The sequence below is a fragment of the Branchiostoma lanceolatum genome, chromosome 1 (genome assembly GCF_035083965.1).
Source record: "Branchiostoma lanceolatum isolate klBraLanc5 chromosome 1, klBraLanc5.hap2, whole genome shotgun sequence".
Taxonomy (NCBI): Eukaryota; Metazoa; Chordata; class Leptocardii; order Amphioxiformes; family Branchiostomatidae; genus Branchiostoma; species Branchiostoma lanceolatum.
In genome coordinates this window covers 1,970,072-1,987,813 of record NC_089722.1, presented here as the reverse complement: position 1 = coordinate 1,987,813, position 17,742 = coordinate 1,970,072, and the positions used below count along the sequence as shown (strand labels likewise).

The 17,742-nt window shown below is 43.5% G+C and overlaps 1 protein-coding gene across 1 annotated transcript in view; it reads right to left on the bottom strand.

Annotated features, from left to right (window-relative positions):
- Window positions 1-17,742, bottom strand: part of LOC136425185 (DNA polymerase zeta catalytic subunit-like) — a 65,235-nt gene that overhangs the window by 3,184 nt on the left and 44,309 nt on the right. The window contains exons 19-31 of the mRNA XM_066413985.1: window positions 17,055-17,280; window positions 16,711-16,840; window positions 15,879-15,994; window positions 15,393-15,511; window positions 14,169-14,287; window positions 12,414-12,638; window positions 10,976-11,137; window positions 9,673-9,880; window positions 9,251-9,468; window positions 8,547-8,799; window positions 3,104-3,294; window positions 2,301-2,528; window positions 626-692 (exon numbers count right to left, since the gene is read on the bottom strand). Of these exons, the coding sequence (XP_066270082.1) occupies window positions 626-692; window positions 2,301-2,528; window positions 3,104-3,294; window positions 8,547-8,799; window positions 9,251-9,468; window positions 9,673-9,880; window positions 10,976-11,137; window positions 12,414-12,638; window positions 14,169-14,287; window positions 15,393-15,511; window positions 15,879-15,994; window positions 16,711-16,840; window positions 17,055-17,280 (2,262 nt within the window). The remainder of the gene's footprint in view (window positions 1-625; window positions 693-2,300; window positions 2,529-3,103; window positions 3,295-8,546; window positions 8,800-9,250; window positions 9,469-9,672; window positions 9,881-10,975; window positions 11,138-12,413; window positions 12,639-14,168; window positions 14,288-15,392; window positions 15,512-15,878; window positions 15,995-16,710; window positions 16,841-17,054; window positions 17,281-17,742) is intronic.

Here is a 17,742-nt window from a genome sequence, read left to right as displayed (position 1 = left end):
TGGTGCAGTGTCAGTAATCAGTGTTCATTTGTTTATCTATTAAGTTTTTCCAACAAAGTGGAAGGCATGGCAGAACAGGTATTTCTTGGCAAATGTCACTTGTCAAGGCCGCCATACCAAATTCATATTAACAAAATAACAACAATTATGATAAAAAAGGAAAATTATCGATCTTGGTGGAAAATGTAGGGTGTTGCCACATTGGCGCACTAAGTCCGTGTCTTTTAGGCACACTTTTGACAGATTAGCCGAAGGGGCTCAGTGGACGTAAAGTGCCTTTCCCAACAGCAAAATGTTGGGGCATGGTCAGGATTGAACCTGGGACCTATTATTTGTATTAATTCCGAGCCCAACACTCTAAGCGTTATGCCACACTGACGCCACATATCAATATCAAAAGCATCACACACTTGGCTGTCAATGTAGGATGACAGGTATCTAAATTGTTGTTAGCATGTCAAGTTACAACAGAAAAGCAACTGAATCATATTTTGAAAAAGACAAGAAATTGTATTGATAAACATAATGAACACACGATTTTGATTAAAGTATATACAAACTGATTTCGCAAAAAAACAAGATGCCTATTATGTCCTTTCGGGGAAAGCCAAACATTAAATCCGACCTTTCTGGAATCTGGCAGAAGCCTAGAAGGTGCTGCAATGCGATTGGTCCTCGGCAACTCCCTATACCTGTAGAGGGTATACAGTGTACATATACAATGTCATAATACATACATGCATATGTAACTGTAAGAAACTATTGCAGGGTTGCTAACTACGACACATCTTGGCAACAGAATAAAATCTAAAAATATTAAATATAGAGCTGGTTTCATTTTAGAATGGTTTCATCTTAAAATTCAAATTTTTCAGAGTAATGTACTTAACTTTTTTAAAAATTCTTTGATTACTACTCTGACTTGATTCTTGTTACTATTACTGCTTTAGAATACAGTCAAACCTGTATTAGCGGTCACCTTTGCATAGCGGCCACCTGCCCATAGTGGTCACTTTTTGTCGGTCCCTTGGATTTTTCCCATTGACATAAGCATTAAGAATTAGGCTATAGCGGCCACCTGTCCAACGCGGTCGCAGCCAGACGATTTTCGGTCCCGCGAGTACAGTAACACTGCCGATAACGTTCACGGCGCGCCGGTAGAAGCCGCATCGCCACCGCACGCCGGGTTCAAAATCTTCATTTTTTTCACGCAGTTATCAAATTTATCCGGCCTCAACTGGATAGGATCATAATAAAGAAAACCAGAATGTTTTATCTTTGTTAGAAAATCCATGGTTTGACGCGAAGTCAAGTATAGTTTTCTTCACATGGCTTGCGTTTGTACATCGTGGACAATTTCTGTGCATTTCGACTGGACAAATATTACGGCAGCCTTTTGGAAAATACAACCCACACAAGTACCTGATGCGGTAAGTTCGTGAAATGTTTGAATGCCGGCCCAATTTCCGTTTTTACCGGGAATTCATTCAAATTGTGCTCAAAACGTGTTTTGCGCAATTTTCAAAATGGCGCTGATACAAACTGGATAGGTAGCAGCAAAAAGGTCAACGGAAGACACCACTGTTACGGAGGTATAATATACAGTACTAAATTTATTTTGCTGCAAAGTATCACTGAGGATAATTACTAAACCAAAAGCTTCAAAATGAATGTGGATAATACTACTATGATGTAAAATTTGGGCTGTTAAATCTTTCTGAAAAGAAAAAAAGCCCTCAAAAGAGCGACCTTCTTCTGAGTACCCTATTAGCATAATGGTAGATGCTGATCAACACAAGCCACAACAAGAGACTGAGGAAAATTGTCGCCACGATTTTATGTTTGAAAACGGTCGAAAACGAACAGTAAGTGACAACTGTGCAACATGTATTTTGTTCTTAACTAACTAGGAGTAAAAGAACAACAATCGAACTTCTAAAATGTGCCTTACCTGTTTACATGTGTACTGTACGGTGAATAAATGTATCTCAGTGGGTACTGAAAACATGTGTCACTCGTGGTCAATTAATCGACATTTTCTCCATAGCGGCCACCTGTTCTTAGCGGCCAGTTTTGGCCAGTCCCTTGAGTGACCGCTATAGACAGGTTTGACTGTATCTTCCAATATGTATGATTGTACATCGTGTACATGATGTATGGCAAGGGTGCAAACAAAAGCTTAAAGCAAGAGAAAGTTGAAAAATCTTTGAAGAATGATCCCTCTCCTGCAACTTAACTTTTTCCAGAAAATAAAATCCGGGAGGATTTTGCAACTAGATAATACAAAATCCTACACTCACCAGCTGAAGACGTCCACACCAATGAGAGAGAAGACCCTGTTGAGCGCAGGAAGGATCTGCTTGTTGATGTAGTAGGTGGCGTTGAGACGGAGGTTGGGGTCGTTCAGCACTTCCTGGGGCTGTCGCACCAGCTGGATCAGCGGCAAGCCCGGACTCCCGTACACGATCACGTAAGGTACGCGCTCGCCGACCCTCGGTTCCGCCCGACGGTCGCTCGACAAGAGGCGCCTGAATATCAAATCATCTTGATTACACATTTCATTTGCATCTTTTGCATGAAACAGGCCCAGATACTTAATAAACCCTTGCCCTGCGGGGCCCCTATATATAGGATCTGGAGTTGCACATTACAGAGCATTTATGTGGGACCTTTACACGCACGGGTTGGGGGTATTTTTCAGCTGAAAGCATCACACCGCAGCGAATGCGGAAGTAACTATGTCACAGCAGCGCAGAAAAAGTCAAGGGAAAATGACCTGATTAAGAAATCAAATTAATGAAATAAATTGCGTAAAAAACACCATTGGAACAAGGCCTAGGGTTAATAAAGGTACTTAATAGAAAATGGAAAAAAATTACAGGGAATGTTATGAATGATGCAACAGTATGCTGTACCTGCAACAAATTATATTCCAGTGTGTGCATATAAATGTCTCACAGTATGACTTGCACACACTTTGGATAGATTCGTTTGCATTGCTTTAATACGGCCTTCAATACTTGCCTTATGGAAAGAGTGCAAAGTTAAGAAACTAAGGGTTAAAATGTACAATGCACATCCATACACTGGTGAATCTACTCACCTGGTGATCTCCAGCGCGGGAACGCACGCCGTGGGCCTGTAGGACGCCTTGCCGCGATACTCCTTAGCAATGATGCAGTCCTGCATGCTGGCCCGGCCCTCCAGAAGCTTGGTGCACTGTCGCTCCACATACTGCTTCACCTGAGACACGTCCTTCGTCATGAACAGGGTCTTCAGGGAGCACTCCAGGATCTGGGAAGATAAACATATCAACAACATATCAGCAACGTCAGTTCTTTACCATAAACTGTACTTGTGCAACTTGGTGCACTGTTGCTCCATGTACTGCTTCACACGGGACACGTCCTTTGACGTGAACAGGGTCTTCAAGGAGCACTCCAGGATCTGGGAAGATAAACATATCAACAACAGATCAGCAACGTCGGTTCTTTACCATAAACTGTACTTGTGCAGCTTGGTGCACTGCCTCTCCAAATACTGCTTCACACGGGACACGTCCTTCGTCGTGAACAGGGTCTTCAAGGAGCACTCCAGGATCTGGGAGGATAAACATATCAACAACATATCAGCAACGTCAGTTCTTTACCATAAACTGTACTTGTGCAACTTGGTGCACTGTCGCTCCATGTACTGCTTCACTTACTGCTTCCTCCTTCGTCGTGAACAGGGTCTTCAAGGAGCACTCCAGGATCTATGAAGATAAACATATCAACAACATATCAGCAACGTCAGTTCTTTACCATAAACTGTACTTGTGCAGCTTGGTGCACTGTCTCTCCACGTAACGCTTCACCTGCGACATGTCCTTCGTCGTGAACAGGGTCTTCAGGGAGCACTCCAGGATCTGGGAAGATCAACATATCAACAACATATCAGCAACGTCAGTTCTTATCCATAAACTGTACTTGTGCAACTTGGTGCACTGTCTCTCCATGTAACGTTTAACGTACTGCTTTGTCCTTTGACGTGAACAGGGTCTTCAGGGAGCACTCCAGGATCTGGGAAGATCAACATATCAACAACATATCAGCAACGTCAGTTCTTATCCATAAACTGTACTTGTGCAGCTTGGTGCACTGTCTCTCCATGTAACGCTTAACTTACTGCTTTGTCCTTCATCGTGAACAGGGTCTTCAGGGAGCACTCCAGGATCTGGGAAGAAAAACATATCAACAACATATCAGCAACGTCGGTTCTTTACCATAAACTGTACTTGTGCAGCTTGGTGCACTGTCTCTCCACGTAACGCTTCACGTACTGCTTCGTCCTTCGTCGTGAACAGGGTCTTCAGGGAGCACTCCAGGATCTGGGAAGATAAACATATCAACAACATATCAGCAACGTCGGTTCTTTACCATAAACTGTACTTGTGCAGCTTGGTGCACTGTCTCTCCATGTAACGCTTAACGTACTGCTTCATCCTTCGACGTGAAAAGGGTCTTCAGGGAGCACTCCAGGATCTGGGAAGATCAACAAAGCAACAACATATCAGCAACGTCAGTTCTTATCCATAAACTGTACTTGTGCAGCTTGGTGCACTGTCTCTCCATGTAACGCTGAACGTACTGCTTGGTCCTTCGTCCTGAACAGGGTCTTCAGGGAGCACTCCAGGATCTGGGAAGAAAAACATATCAACAACATATCAGCAACGTCGGTTCTTTACCATAAACTGTACTTGTGCAGCTTGGTGCACTGCCGCTCTACGTACTGCTTCACACGCGACACGTCCTTGGACGTGAACAGGGTCTTCAAGGAGCACTCCAGGATCTGGGAAGATAAACATATCAACAACATATCAGCCACGTCAGTTCTTTACCATAAACTGTACTTGTGCAGCTTGGTGCACTGCCGCTCCACGTACTGCTTCACACGGGACACGTCCTTCGTCGTGAACAGGGTCTTCAGGGAGCACTCCAGGATCTGGGAAGATAAACATATCAACAACATATCAGCAACGTCGGTTCATAACCATAAACTGTACTTGTGCAGCTTGGTGCACTGTCTCTCCATGTAACGCTTAACGTACTGCTTCGTCCTTCGTCGTGAACAGGGTCTTCAAGGAGCACTCCAGGATCTGGGAAGATAAACATATCAACAACATATCAGCCACGTCAGTTCTTTACCATAAACTGTACTTATGTGCAGCTTGGTGCACTGTCTCTCCACGCATCGCTTCACGTACTGCTTCCTCCTTCGACATGAACAGGGTCTTCAGGGAGCACTCCAGGATCTGGGAAGATCAACAAAGCAACAATGTCAGTTACATGCACTTCTTAAGCCTTCATGTTAGTAAAGAAGTCTTCTTACATGTACTTTTGAGTCAAAGTGTAATGCTTTTTTGATAGCAGATGGTGCAATGCAGCGTCACTACGGCTCGCTTTTATAGCCAAGCACACTGGGTCGCCCCTACCATTCTTGACAAGTGTGTTGGGATCTTTTGCGTGCAGAGGTTTGACGTCCGAGCTTTACGCCTTAACACCCGAAACAACCCCACACATTGTGATCATAAATAAGGATTGGCAATGTCATTTTGTTTCACTGGACAAAGTTAAGATCTTGGACACAGAATCAGACTTTTTTGCAAGAGTCCATCTACATCCAGGCTTTACAACCATCCCTCAACAGAGACGGAGGGCGCCATAGACTTTCTACAACATGTAATCCACTGCTCACCTAGTCACGTGTCTCATCTGCATAACTTGACGTCACAGAAGCAGTACATGGTTCATTCCTAATGACAAAGACTGTAGCTGATCAGTCGAAAATTTGGGTAAGTCCAATTTTTTGTGTTGGCATTTACAGTTTAAACTCCACTCAGAATCATTTTGTTTGCTTTGTTTAAGGAACTGTTATGCAGCACCTACATAGGATATAGGAGATTCTTTTTACACAACCAGGTAATCTCACCTGCTGACGTTTCGGTGTCTGTCGGACACCTTCTTCAGAGCTTCTGACTGGAGTACTGCTTCTCACCGCTATAAGTAGCCGATGTAGGTGGCGCTTTTGCGGCGAGAACGTAATCCCAAACGTGGCTGAGCTTGTATCCCCCCTCGTCTCGGTTCATCACTGGTGATAACTTCCTAATCCATACTGCCTCCTTGATCCAACGAATGCGTCTGTTGTCCTCCCTGTCTATTACTTTGGCTCCCTCCCAGTCAATGACACAGTTGTTTCTAGCAACATGGTCCGAGATTGCAGATTTCTTCTCTTCTTGTTGTGCTTGTCTTTTCTGGGATCTAGTGTACTTGACCGCATCACTGTCGGTAGCTTCCTTTTGATGTTCTTTGAGCCTAGTTCCAAGGGTCCTGCCTGTTTCCCCAATGTATACTTCTTCACAGCTTGCGCATGGGACCTTGTATACACAGTCTGTTTTGGCTAGGTCATCCACCTTGTCCTTGGGATGCACCAACAGGCTCCTTAGAGTTGTTTTTGGCCTGACCGCAGTGGCTACATTGTGTTTCCTGAACATCCTTTCCAGTGGTTCTGTGACTCCTTTAATGTAAGGGATGATCACCATGCCTTTTGCCTTCTCCTCTTGCTGTTTCGAGGTCTTGGTCTTTTCTGTCTGTTTGCGCCTCCTCTGTTGTTCCACTTTCTGGAAAGTCCATTCCGGGTAGCCGCAACGCATGAGGGCCCTTTTTATGTGCTGTGTCTCTAGTTCTTTGTCCTGGTCCTCTGTGACTACTGCGTTACAACGGTCCATTAAGGTGCGGATAACTCCCAGCTTTTGGTGCAGTGGATGGTGGGACTGGAAGTTTAGGTACTGGTCTGTATGTGTGCTCTTCCTGTACACCAGTAGTTTCACCGAGCCGTCCCCCTTGCGTACTAGTAGGGTGTCAAGGAAAGGTAGTGTTCCTTTCTCCTCCTCTTCGTAGGTGAACTGTATGTTCCCTGTGGGGTCAGTGTTGTTCAGGTGGTCGGTGAGCTCCTGCTGGGCTCCCCTCTTAACAACTTCCATAACATCGTCAACGTACCTTTTCCACAGTTTTGGTCTGCATGTGACTGGTACTGTGGCCATAGCTTGTTGTTCCAGCCACTCCATAAACAGGTTGGCCAACACGGGGGACACAGGGCTACCCATGGCTGTACCAAACTTCTGCTGGTAGATGTTGCCTCTGAAACTAAAGTATGTAGTTGTAACAATGAAGGACAGCAGTTCCAAAATGTCATCTACTTGCAAGTTGGTCCGGTTCTTTAAATCCCTGTCTTCCTGGAGCCTTCTTCTAATGATGTCAAGTGTTTCTGGGATAGGAGTGTTGGTGAAGAGTGACACCACGTCATGTGACAGGAACATGTCATCTTCTTCTATCAAAATGGTTGACATTTCTTCTGCAAGATGTTTCGAGTTCTTGATGTGGTGTACCGACTTCCCAACCAGCGGTGCTAACAGGTCAGCTAGGGCTCTCGACGTGTTATATCCAATGGACCCTGTGTAATCAACTATGGGGCGCAAGGGATATCCTGGTTTATTAATCTTAGGTGCACAGTACATTCTTGGTACGTTTTCTGCAGTAGGATACAAGTAATTCTTTTGTTCTTCAGTGATCTTACTTTCCTTCATAAGTCGTGTCAAAATTGCCACTAACTTTCTCTTGTACTTTTGCGTGGGGTCCGTAGATAGTTTCTCATACGTTTTCCCGTCTGCTAGCATGGCACTCACCTTCTCTTCATAGTCTGTTCTGTTCATAAGCACCGTGGCTTTCCCTTTGTCCGCTGGTAGTATCAGTACGTTTTTGTCCTTCCTTAGTTCCTTCAGGGCTTCTCTTTCTTGCTTGGTGATGTTGGATTTCGGGGGTTTCACTGTTCTGAGGATGCCTGCTACTTCGGATCTGAGCTGTTCGGCGCTGCTCAGGGGCAAGCACAAACACGCACTTTCCGTGGCCACCACGAAGTCTTCCACGGGGAACTTGTCCGGCGTGACCGCGAAGTTCAGTCCCTTCTGCAGTACACTGGTCTGGGGGTCGGTCAGAGTCTTCTTGGAGATGTTCACTACCCATTTTTTCAACTGCGTGCCGGATAAATCGATGTCTGATTCTTGTTGTTGTCGGAAACTTGCTTGTTTGAGGCGCTCGAATTTTCCAAGATGGCGGTCCCGCGTCCCTTGAAACTCTCGTTCCCCGGATCTGGTCACATGCAAACGCACGGCGTCCTGTAGATTTTCCGGTAGCTCCGCTTGTAGTTCGTCAAAAATCCCTTGTTGATTTTCCTTGAGGTTCCGAATTTTGTTATTTGTAACACGGATCCTTTCCCTCACAAGAGCCTTTTCTGCCTTTTGGATGATGTCCTTGGCGTTTCTGGTGCGTATGCCTGTTTTCAGTCTCAGGCTGGGAGGGGTGATATTCTCGTCCTTGCGTCAGCAGGTGAGATTACCTGGTTGTGTAAAAAGAATCTCCTATATCCTATATTCTACCAACCTGATGAAATTATTTTCGGAAGCACCTACATATTTACATAAGGTCTTACATACTAACAATATATCTGACCTTTGAGGCAGCAGGACAGCCATCCCTCCGGACTGTTTCGATCCCCTTGGCATCAAACTCTGGCTCCCTCTGGTCGGGGGTCTCGTACATGTAGCCCACGTAGCGCTTCTTGGTCTGCAGCAGGCACGGCAGGTAAACCTTCTCGAACTTGAGCTTGACGGGCTTCGGGTTCGCCGCCGTGACGGTCTCCGCAATCTCCTGACCGATCTGGAAGGCGCGGTCTTTGGAGGCTCCCTTCAGGAGGACGAACATGCTGCATGGAATGGCACAAGACAGTTTTTTTGTTAGATTTTTTGATTGAATTTTTCAAGGAAAAATAACAAACGCAGTGAGCGAAACGAAAAGCCATAGAAAACATACAGATTATCTACATTGATGAAGGTCATACAGATTATCATGAACAATAATATCTATGGAAGTTCAGGAATTTCAAATATGAAAATAAATTAAATGGTAATAATAGAAATCTAAAAATCTGGTAGCCTTGGCACAAGACAAAAGTAGAGCAGGACATGTTCACAAAAATCGCATTGCATGTACAATGTTTTACAGTACTATGAGTATGACAGGGCACAACACTGGGCCCTACCTATTTGAACCCCAAACCTACAGATTCTAAGTTAACAACCCTAACTACAAGACCACCTTGCCACTTTCTACAAACCTTGTAGTATTTGAATGGTCCATAAAATGGCCTAACAAACCTGTCTGTGTCGCCATACACCACCCGGGCACCCCACTTGGGCGTGTCGTTGACCAATCGGATGGCTCGCTCCAGAGTCTCCCTGGCCTTCCTCACGATGCTGTCTGCGATCTCGATGCAGGCCATGCGTCCTGAGAAGCTGGCGGAGGTGTAGCCATATGTCACGTTAGCGATGAGCTTCAGGCCCAGCTGACGCGAATGGAGCATCCTGGTGAGGTTCTAGTGGGAAACAAACAGATTTTGTTTAGCATTAGGCCACACCAATTTAATTTCTTGGTTAACAGATTTTTTTTCCTAATTTTAGCATGTCAGGACACCATGAAAACAGAAGGCTGGGGTGAAAACTTGCACCTGACCCTGTTCACTCCCTGAAACTGTGTGCTACTGTCATACGTGGCATTCTCAAATCCCTGTTGTAGCTACCTTATCCTGTTTGTGATCCTTCATCGACTTCTTGACCATGATGCGTGTGTTGAGGATGTCCTGCAGCATGCCTGGTAAGATGCCCTTGCGAACATCCTTCGTGACGAAGGCCACACCATTGGGCGACACCGTCAGACGGTCCCGCAGTTTCCTCAGCACACCAGGAGGCACCTTCAGGCTGCTACAGCCAAATTCAAACTCTCCAGGTCTGTGTGGAAACAGATGCAGAAAATAAGATGAATGGAGTGCAATTCATACATAACCTGCTAGGAGGCGCTGTGAAGAGAAACTGAGATGCGGTGATCAGCGTACCAGGAGGCACCTTCAGGCTGCTACAACCAAATTCAAACTCTCCGGGTCTGTATGGCAAAAGATGCAGAAAATGAATTCAGAGACATGAATGGAGTGCAATTCATACATAATCTGATAGAAGGCGCTTTGAAGAGAAACTGAGATGCAGTGATCAGCGTACCAGGAGGCACCTTCAGCCTGCTGCAGCCAAATTCAAACTCGCCAGGCCTGTATGGCACAGGATGCAGAAAATAGGTTTAGAAAGATGGACTGCAATTCATACATACCCTGCTAGGAGGCACTGTGAGGAGAAACTGAATAGAGATGCATCGAAAAACATGACTTTTGGAAATGATGGGGAGATTGTTTTGCATTCATTAGCAAATGTTTGCTTTGTAGTTAAGAGAGTGGACTTACTCAGACAGGTGCTCCACCCTCCCCAGACATGTGGTGTAACAGTAGTTGTACTTACAGACACGTGGTGTAACAGTAGTTGTACTTACTCTGACAGGTGCTCCACCCTCCCCAGACACGTGGTGTAACAGTAGTTGTACTTACAGACACGTGGTGTAACAGTAGTTGTACCTACAGACACATGGTGTAACAGTAGTTGTACTTACTCTGACAGGTGCTCCACCATCCCCAGACACGTGGTGTAACAGTAGTTGTACTTACAGACACGTGGTGTAACAGTAGTTGTACTCACTCTGACAGGTGCTCCACCCTGCCCAGACACGTGGTGTAACAGTAGTTGTACTCACTCTGACAGGTGCTCCACCCTGCCCAGACACGTGGTGTAACAGTAGTTGTACTTACTCTGAAAGGTGTTCCACCCTCCCCAGACACGTGGTGTAACAGTAGATGCATGTACTTACTCTGACAGGTGTTCCACCCTCCCCAGACATGTGGTGTAACAGTAGTTGTAGGCGATGATGATGGAGGGGTAGAGGGACTGGAAGTCCAGCACCAGTACAGGGTGGGTGTAATGTGGTGTAACAGTAGTTGTACTTACTCAGACAGGTGTTCCACCCTCCCCAGACACGTGGTGTAACAGTAGTTGTAGGCGATGATGATGGAGGGGTAGAGGGACTGGAAGTCCAGCACCAGTACAGGGTGGGTGTAAAACCTGGACTCCGGCTCCAGAATCAGGGGAAGACACTCGGGGGCTCTCTGTCTGCAGAACAAAATACAACGTAGGTCATTAACCTTACCTCAATTCAAACCACAGCAACTTTTCTGAGAATAAATGCATGGGGTGCTATAATGGAGCTGGAGGATGATTTGGAATTTCCTCCCTTCTACGGAGCAGAGTTTTCGGAATTTCGCTTTAGAATAGAGCATTCCAATGCTTCTTGAGAGAGGAAATTACTGTCAAGACAGGTCGCAGTTGAAGTCAGTGCCCACATTGTCAGACAATCTGCCTAGGATAAGAGGGCGCATGGTAAAGCCCCCGTCACAAATAAGAGATTCAGCTCGGCCGACGTGTTGGCGAGCTTCAAATGTGCATTTTCGGCCGAAGTACGGCTGACGTCCTGTCGATTACGTAGGCTTCGGGCGACTTTTAGAAATCAAAGTTGATCCAAATATTGGCCTTTTACCAGGTTAGTCGATACTGACTTTGTCCATGTCCAAGAGATGGTACCATCTCATAGGGGATTTTTAGTTTTTAGTGTTCGACGGACGTCGCCCAAGATTTTCATGGGAAAAAACGGTTGACGCTCGGGCGATTTTGAAATTCGGCGAGCTTCGGGCGATCTACAAAGTCGGCCGACGCTCGCATGAATTGTGACGCCGGCTTAAGGGCATGGGTGCAGCTCCCATCTTTCCTGCTTTTTGTAAAGACTATAGACATATCCAAGTTAAAGTCACCCCGGGGCCCGGACCTGCCCCAACGTTGCCCAGTAGCTGCAGGGTGTCACAAAGGACCTTAGCATAGAGTAAAGGTATAGAGAAATATGACAAAAGGGCACAACCAAGTCATACCTAGCTCTTTGCTGCATACTGGGAGAGACTGTGATGTAATTCATGGGCTTGGCTCTCCTCAACATGGTGGACTAAAAATCTTTGCAATAACTACTAATTAAAGTAGGGGATACTAAATATGAAAAAGGCACAACCAAGTCTTTCATGTATCTTTGCCAAAACTAGTTACCCAAGCAACTGAATAAAAATCAAACAGTCAGACGTTGCCAAAAAAACAAAACAATTTCATCCAGTTGCTTGAGTAACTATTTTTGGCATATCTTATTACCTGGATGTCTAACCTTCATCAACGTATTAAATCTTACCTCGCTCTCTGCTGCATACTGGGAGAAACTGCGATGTAGTTCATGGGCTTAGCTATCCTCAGCATCATGGACTTGCAGACTCATGGACTTAAAGTCTTTGCAATACCTACTAATTAAAGTAGAGGATACTACAATATGAAAAAAGGCACGACCAAGTCTTACCTAGCTCTCTGCTGCATACTGGGAGAGACTGCGATGTAATTCATGGGCTTGGCTATCCTCAGCATCATAGACTCCACGCGGTACTGCGACCCCCGCGTCAGGACGTGGTAGAACTGGATTCCGAACAGCCGGGCGAGCTCGCTCGTCCGACCAATCAGATCCATCTGTTCCATCAGCTGCAGGTTGCCGCGACAACGAGTGACGAAATGGTCAACAGTTCTCCATCTGTGAAAGAACAGGACATTTAATAGAACATTCAAGTTTATGACGTTGTCAAATCAGCATTCTAAAATCATTTCTGCAAAAGTGATTTGGAGAGAATAAATATTCACCAGTGTTTATTTGCTTCTTTAATTGATTGGTTGATTAATGAAAGGATAATTCAAAAACTTTTGCAAGGATTTATAAGATCATTTTATTCTATTCTATCTTAATCTTAGTAACCTATTTATCTTATTGGAATTGCAACAAAGCAATACAACGCAGGTATCAATTTAATACATTACCCCCTACACTGTAAGCTTTATACTACCCAAAGAAGTACTATGTTATCATCCCTTTCCAACATAACTGACCTTCAGCTACTTAAAGAGCAAGGCTGGACTATAAAACCACCTAATAAATTCAGCTAACGTAAACTCCCAGATCTCAGTCTGCTTCTGAATGCCGTGGTGTTCACATCAGTGAAGGGGCTCGCTGGCTAAGACAATTTACCATCTATTGAAGTTACTTCAGCACATGTTTGAAATCCTTTAGTGTATAAAAGGAATCAAAGCATAGTTGCACATAAACAAGTCAGCTTTGTAGTACCTAACCAAGAATATGAGTAGAGTGATAATATGAAGCAATTACAACACTGGCCTGCCATGCTCACTGGTAGAATGTCTCAGACATTAGCTGTCAGTATACAAATTACATTTCTACAGAGCCACTGACTCTATACTGGTTTCTTAGACTGCCAAGTAGTCACTACCACAATTGTATAAGTCATACTTCTAGACACACAGCTATCAAAGCTAATTCAGCTCAGAGGAAAATATAGATACGATTCCAAGTTTGAAGGGGTTGCTTTGACAGTTGAAAACACAATGTTATGATTTTCGGAAAGTTGCCTAGCAAAGTTACGTGTTGTATAGATTACGTAGCTTTGTTACACCTACATGTATCTGGGTTATTTTGTTGGTCTGACAATGTTTTCTTGAAAAACTAGTGAGAGAATTAGCGGATTTTTCAAACCTTGAGACGTCAGTTAATATGCAAATGATTTCCTGTCGTCTGCCCTGATCCGATTCTATTGTTCTTTGAGTCAGACGGGCAGAGATCCGCTACAGAGGATTATCCATTCATGATGTTGGGATGAGGGTTGGAGTCAATTTACATGTAGCTTCTAGCTACCTGACAGAAGATAGTTTTTATAGGAGGAGAACCCTGGGTCCTGCCTTCTTGTCCTTTAACGACAGTTCATTGTGTTCTCTCCTGTTACGCGGTTCTACGTCACTCTCATACTTACAAAACTGTAAAATATTCGATATAGTTCATACTTACATACATTGTACAGGCAGATTCATTTATTGATAGATACCAACTTGTATTGTCTATTGTCATTTTCCTTTTATCCATTCTGTATTTATGTATGTTATTATGTCTCTTTTTTGTATGTTTTGAGTAGAAGGCTTCAAATAAGCAATGGCTTCCTGCTTAATACTCTGAAAACATATGCGAATAAAATAAATAAATTCAATACTTGATCCTCACCTGAAGAGATCTGCCTTGTTGTCGAACCAGTCCGAGAGGGTGCGGAAGGAGTACAAGGGAACCCGCTGGTGCATGGCGTGGAAGGCCACGTTCTCAAACGTGTAGTTGTTCAGGGCCAGCTGTGGATAAACATCACAACTGTTAGACAAAATCCACTGAAATCAGCACTTTTGTTTAAAAAACAAAACTTAACAAACGTTTCTGCGAGAAATCTTCATATACATATGTCGAAAAAAGATAAGCAAGTAAGTTCCAAAGTTTAATTTCAAAACAGGACCTTACAAATGCTTCTGACAGAAATCTTTATACTAGTTTCCATCTGTCCCAAAGAATTTAGCAGACAAGTTTCATAATTTTCAATTCTTCTAAATATTGCACAGCATAAAACACAAGTACCTAACATCAAGCTTTACACAATCATGATGTGATTGAAAATTCAAAATGAGAAGGCCACGTTCTCAAACGTGTAGTTGTTCAGGGACAGCTGTGGATCAACATCATCAGTGGTACTATTAGACAAAACCCACTGAATCTTAAGTTAAAAAAACAAATCCTTACAAATGCTTCTTAGACCCATACGTCAAAAAAAGTAATAGCAATTATGTTACAAAATGTCCATAGTCTTCAGTGTTTAATTTGTATATTAAGTTACTTTTAATCTAGAGAATTGTGAAGTTTTCTACATTGTATAATCAACTTGTTCTGTCACACATTTTCTATTCTATTTGAAGTTTGTCCTATCTCTCCACTATATGTCCAAAAAGATATAACAGGTAAGTTTCAAAACTTTCAATTCAACCAAATTCTGCACAACAAAGCACACAAGAACCTAATATCAAGTTTTCCATTATTTACTTACTTTTTAACAATAATGTGATTGTACCTGAACACTTTAGCGCACTGAAGTAGCTGTTTGGCTCCCAGTTCCCTATTGGTTACACGCTCATTCTCATTTAAATGTACACATTCTGTAATCTCCGTTACCGATTGAAATAAGACGTTTCTAGCATTAGGATAGGCCATATATGTAAGATGTCAAACTGTAGTTTTTATGACGACTTCTAAAAACGGCAGTTTGGTACCCTATATGTGGCATATCTTAAAGCCAAGAACGTCTTACTTCTAACGGTAACAGAGATTACAAAATGTGTACACTTAAATGAGAACGAGTGTACAGTGTTAGGCAGCAGGGAGAAGGCTAAAACGAGATGGAGTTTGTCCTACCTCTCTCCTCATGAGTCTCCAGACGTTGATGACAATGCGCCCGACGATGTTGATCTCCGACATGTGGTCTGCCCCCCACTCATCCTGTTCAGCAGAAAAACTACTCTCCTTTGCAGCATCTGGTCAAACAAAAGAAAAAAAAATAAGTTATCCTTAACAAAACAAATATGAACACCAACAAAAGGCATCTTATACACTTTTATCTTCACAGTAGCAAAATTTCATGGTGTAAGGAAAATGGACATTTTCACTGAACTTTAACTTCACGGTGGCGGCAAGTGATTTACAGAACGGATGTGTGAAGGAATCATAAATAATAACAAGATTTTTCACGGTGATGATAAGTTCACGGTACAGAGGTGACCGTGATAACCGTGAACATTAAGTTACAGTCACTGTGAAAGAAACACCGGTAGTGGTGTCTATACTGTCTTACTGTTCTGAACTTCATAAAAACATACACTAGAACAGTATGCTTATGCCTACCTGGCACCCTTGATAGCATCGGACAGAGGTCTATCTCCAGTGTAGTTGCTCTCTGTAGCAGGTAGCCCCACGATAACATCTGTACCTCGTAACCAACAAGGATGTCAGGGTCCCATCTGGAAAAGTGAGCAAGCTTACTTCTCAATAAACAACAATATAAGACACAGCAGAAGGTTTATTTGTTTATTTCAAAGTTCTCTTAGTGACAGTAAATGATACATGTACTTCACTAATCTTCCTGAAGTCGCAACTGCTATATAAAGTAAAGGTAAAGTGATCAAAGCATGGCGCTTTTTCGTTACCTAGTAGTACAATGTTAGCTTCCCTACAGCTCGCATATTTTCGCCAAGCACACCGTGTCACCCCTACTCTACTCGACAAGTGTGTTGGGTTCTTTTACATGCAGAGGTTTGACGCCTTATAGATCCCTCATACACGGGCTGTGTGCTTTACAAATGTATGTCCCTCTCCGATGCGACTCTTTTCCAATCGTGTCCAGGCCCGGGCGCAAACTTTGGCCGCTGGCTCCACGGAATTTGAACCAGATGTGGTGAGAGGCAGAGTGCGCAAACTACTGCACCATTGCTATATATTGGACATAGCTTTATGCCATACAATGTGCACCAGTATTTTAATCATTTAGATTGACCACATTTTTGGAAGGATTGACATAACAGGTGTCTATCACCTTTCCAAAATGTCCACCCGACCAGACTGTAAGGTTTGATCCACTTACATCGGGAAGGACCCGTACTCTTTTTGCTAAGTGTGGTGGATACTTTGACGTGCAAGTAATACTGAACATCCCCATAGAAGTGTAAGGACAACTCACTGTCTGATCAGCTGGACAAGATGTTGAACCAGATCCTTTTCCTCAGCAACGTAGGTCACCTCAAGGCTGGTCACACCTGATCTGGGCAGCAGGGGCCTGCAGTTCTGAGCTCTTCTGGTAGGTGGAGCAGCTGAAAGGTGCCACAGAACATCTTCAAATTACTTCTTGAAATGACTTCTTGTTTTACATCATAACTTATTGCTCTGTACCATTGAAAGTCCTTTTCGATGTTTTTCTGGATGGTTTAATTGTTTTGAACAATGTTCTTTTTTCATGCACATACTTGATTGTTTGCTATGATAAAAAAAAGACGCAAAATTGATTGACAAAAACTCTGAACACACCTGTTGACGTGCTTGGCTTGTTAACATCCACAATATCTTCTCCTTCAACCGAGTCCTTGTCAACAATGATGACCCCTGTAACCTCTGCCCTCTGACCTCTTGCCTTCTGACCATCATCATGTAGACAGTAGAATAGCATGCAGATGGGGTCGTACTCGGGGTCGGGTCGAAGTTCACGCCTGGTGCGGATGTGGAGCTCCATACTGATCACAGTTAGGTTCTGAACCTGGAATTGATCACGAGCTTTTATGAATGAATGAAGACCTCTCCTCTACTGTACACATATACCCACTGGGTTAAGTACAGGACACAACAAAAGAATAGTTCACAGATACATCTATGCATTGTCCACGAAGCGATACGACATTATAACATACATGTACATGTACCCATTATCATGATACATGTGCATTACTAGCAACCTCCTCCTAAATTTTAAACTTAACGCACACTTCATTTCATATATCTATTCATCTCTAATTGTGTATGTCAGCATTGGAAATTGTATCTTTGTTTTGCTGAAGCTTGATATGTTTTCCTCATAATAATGCATTGGAAGATACATCAGTACTACACATGTACAATGTCTTTAAAAATGCTTCTGCCAAAAAATGTCCTCATAATGTTTCATGAAAAATGTCTACATAATAATGCAATTTGGAAGAACAACTACACATGTACAATGTAA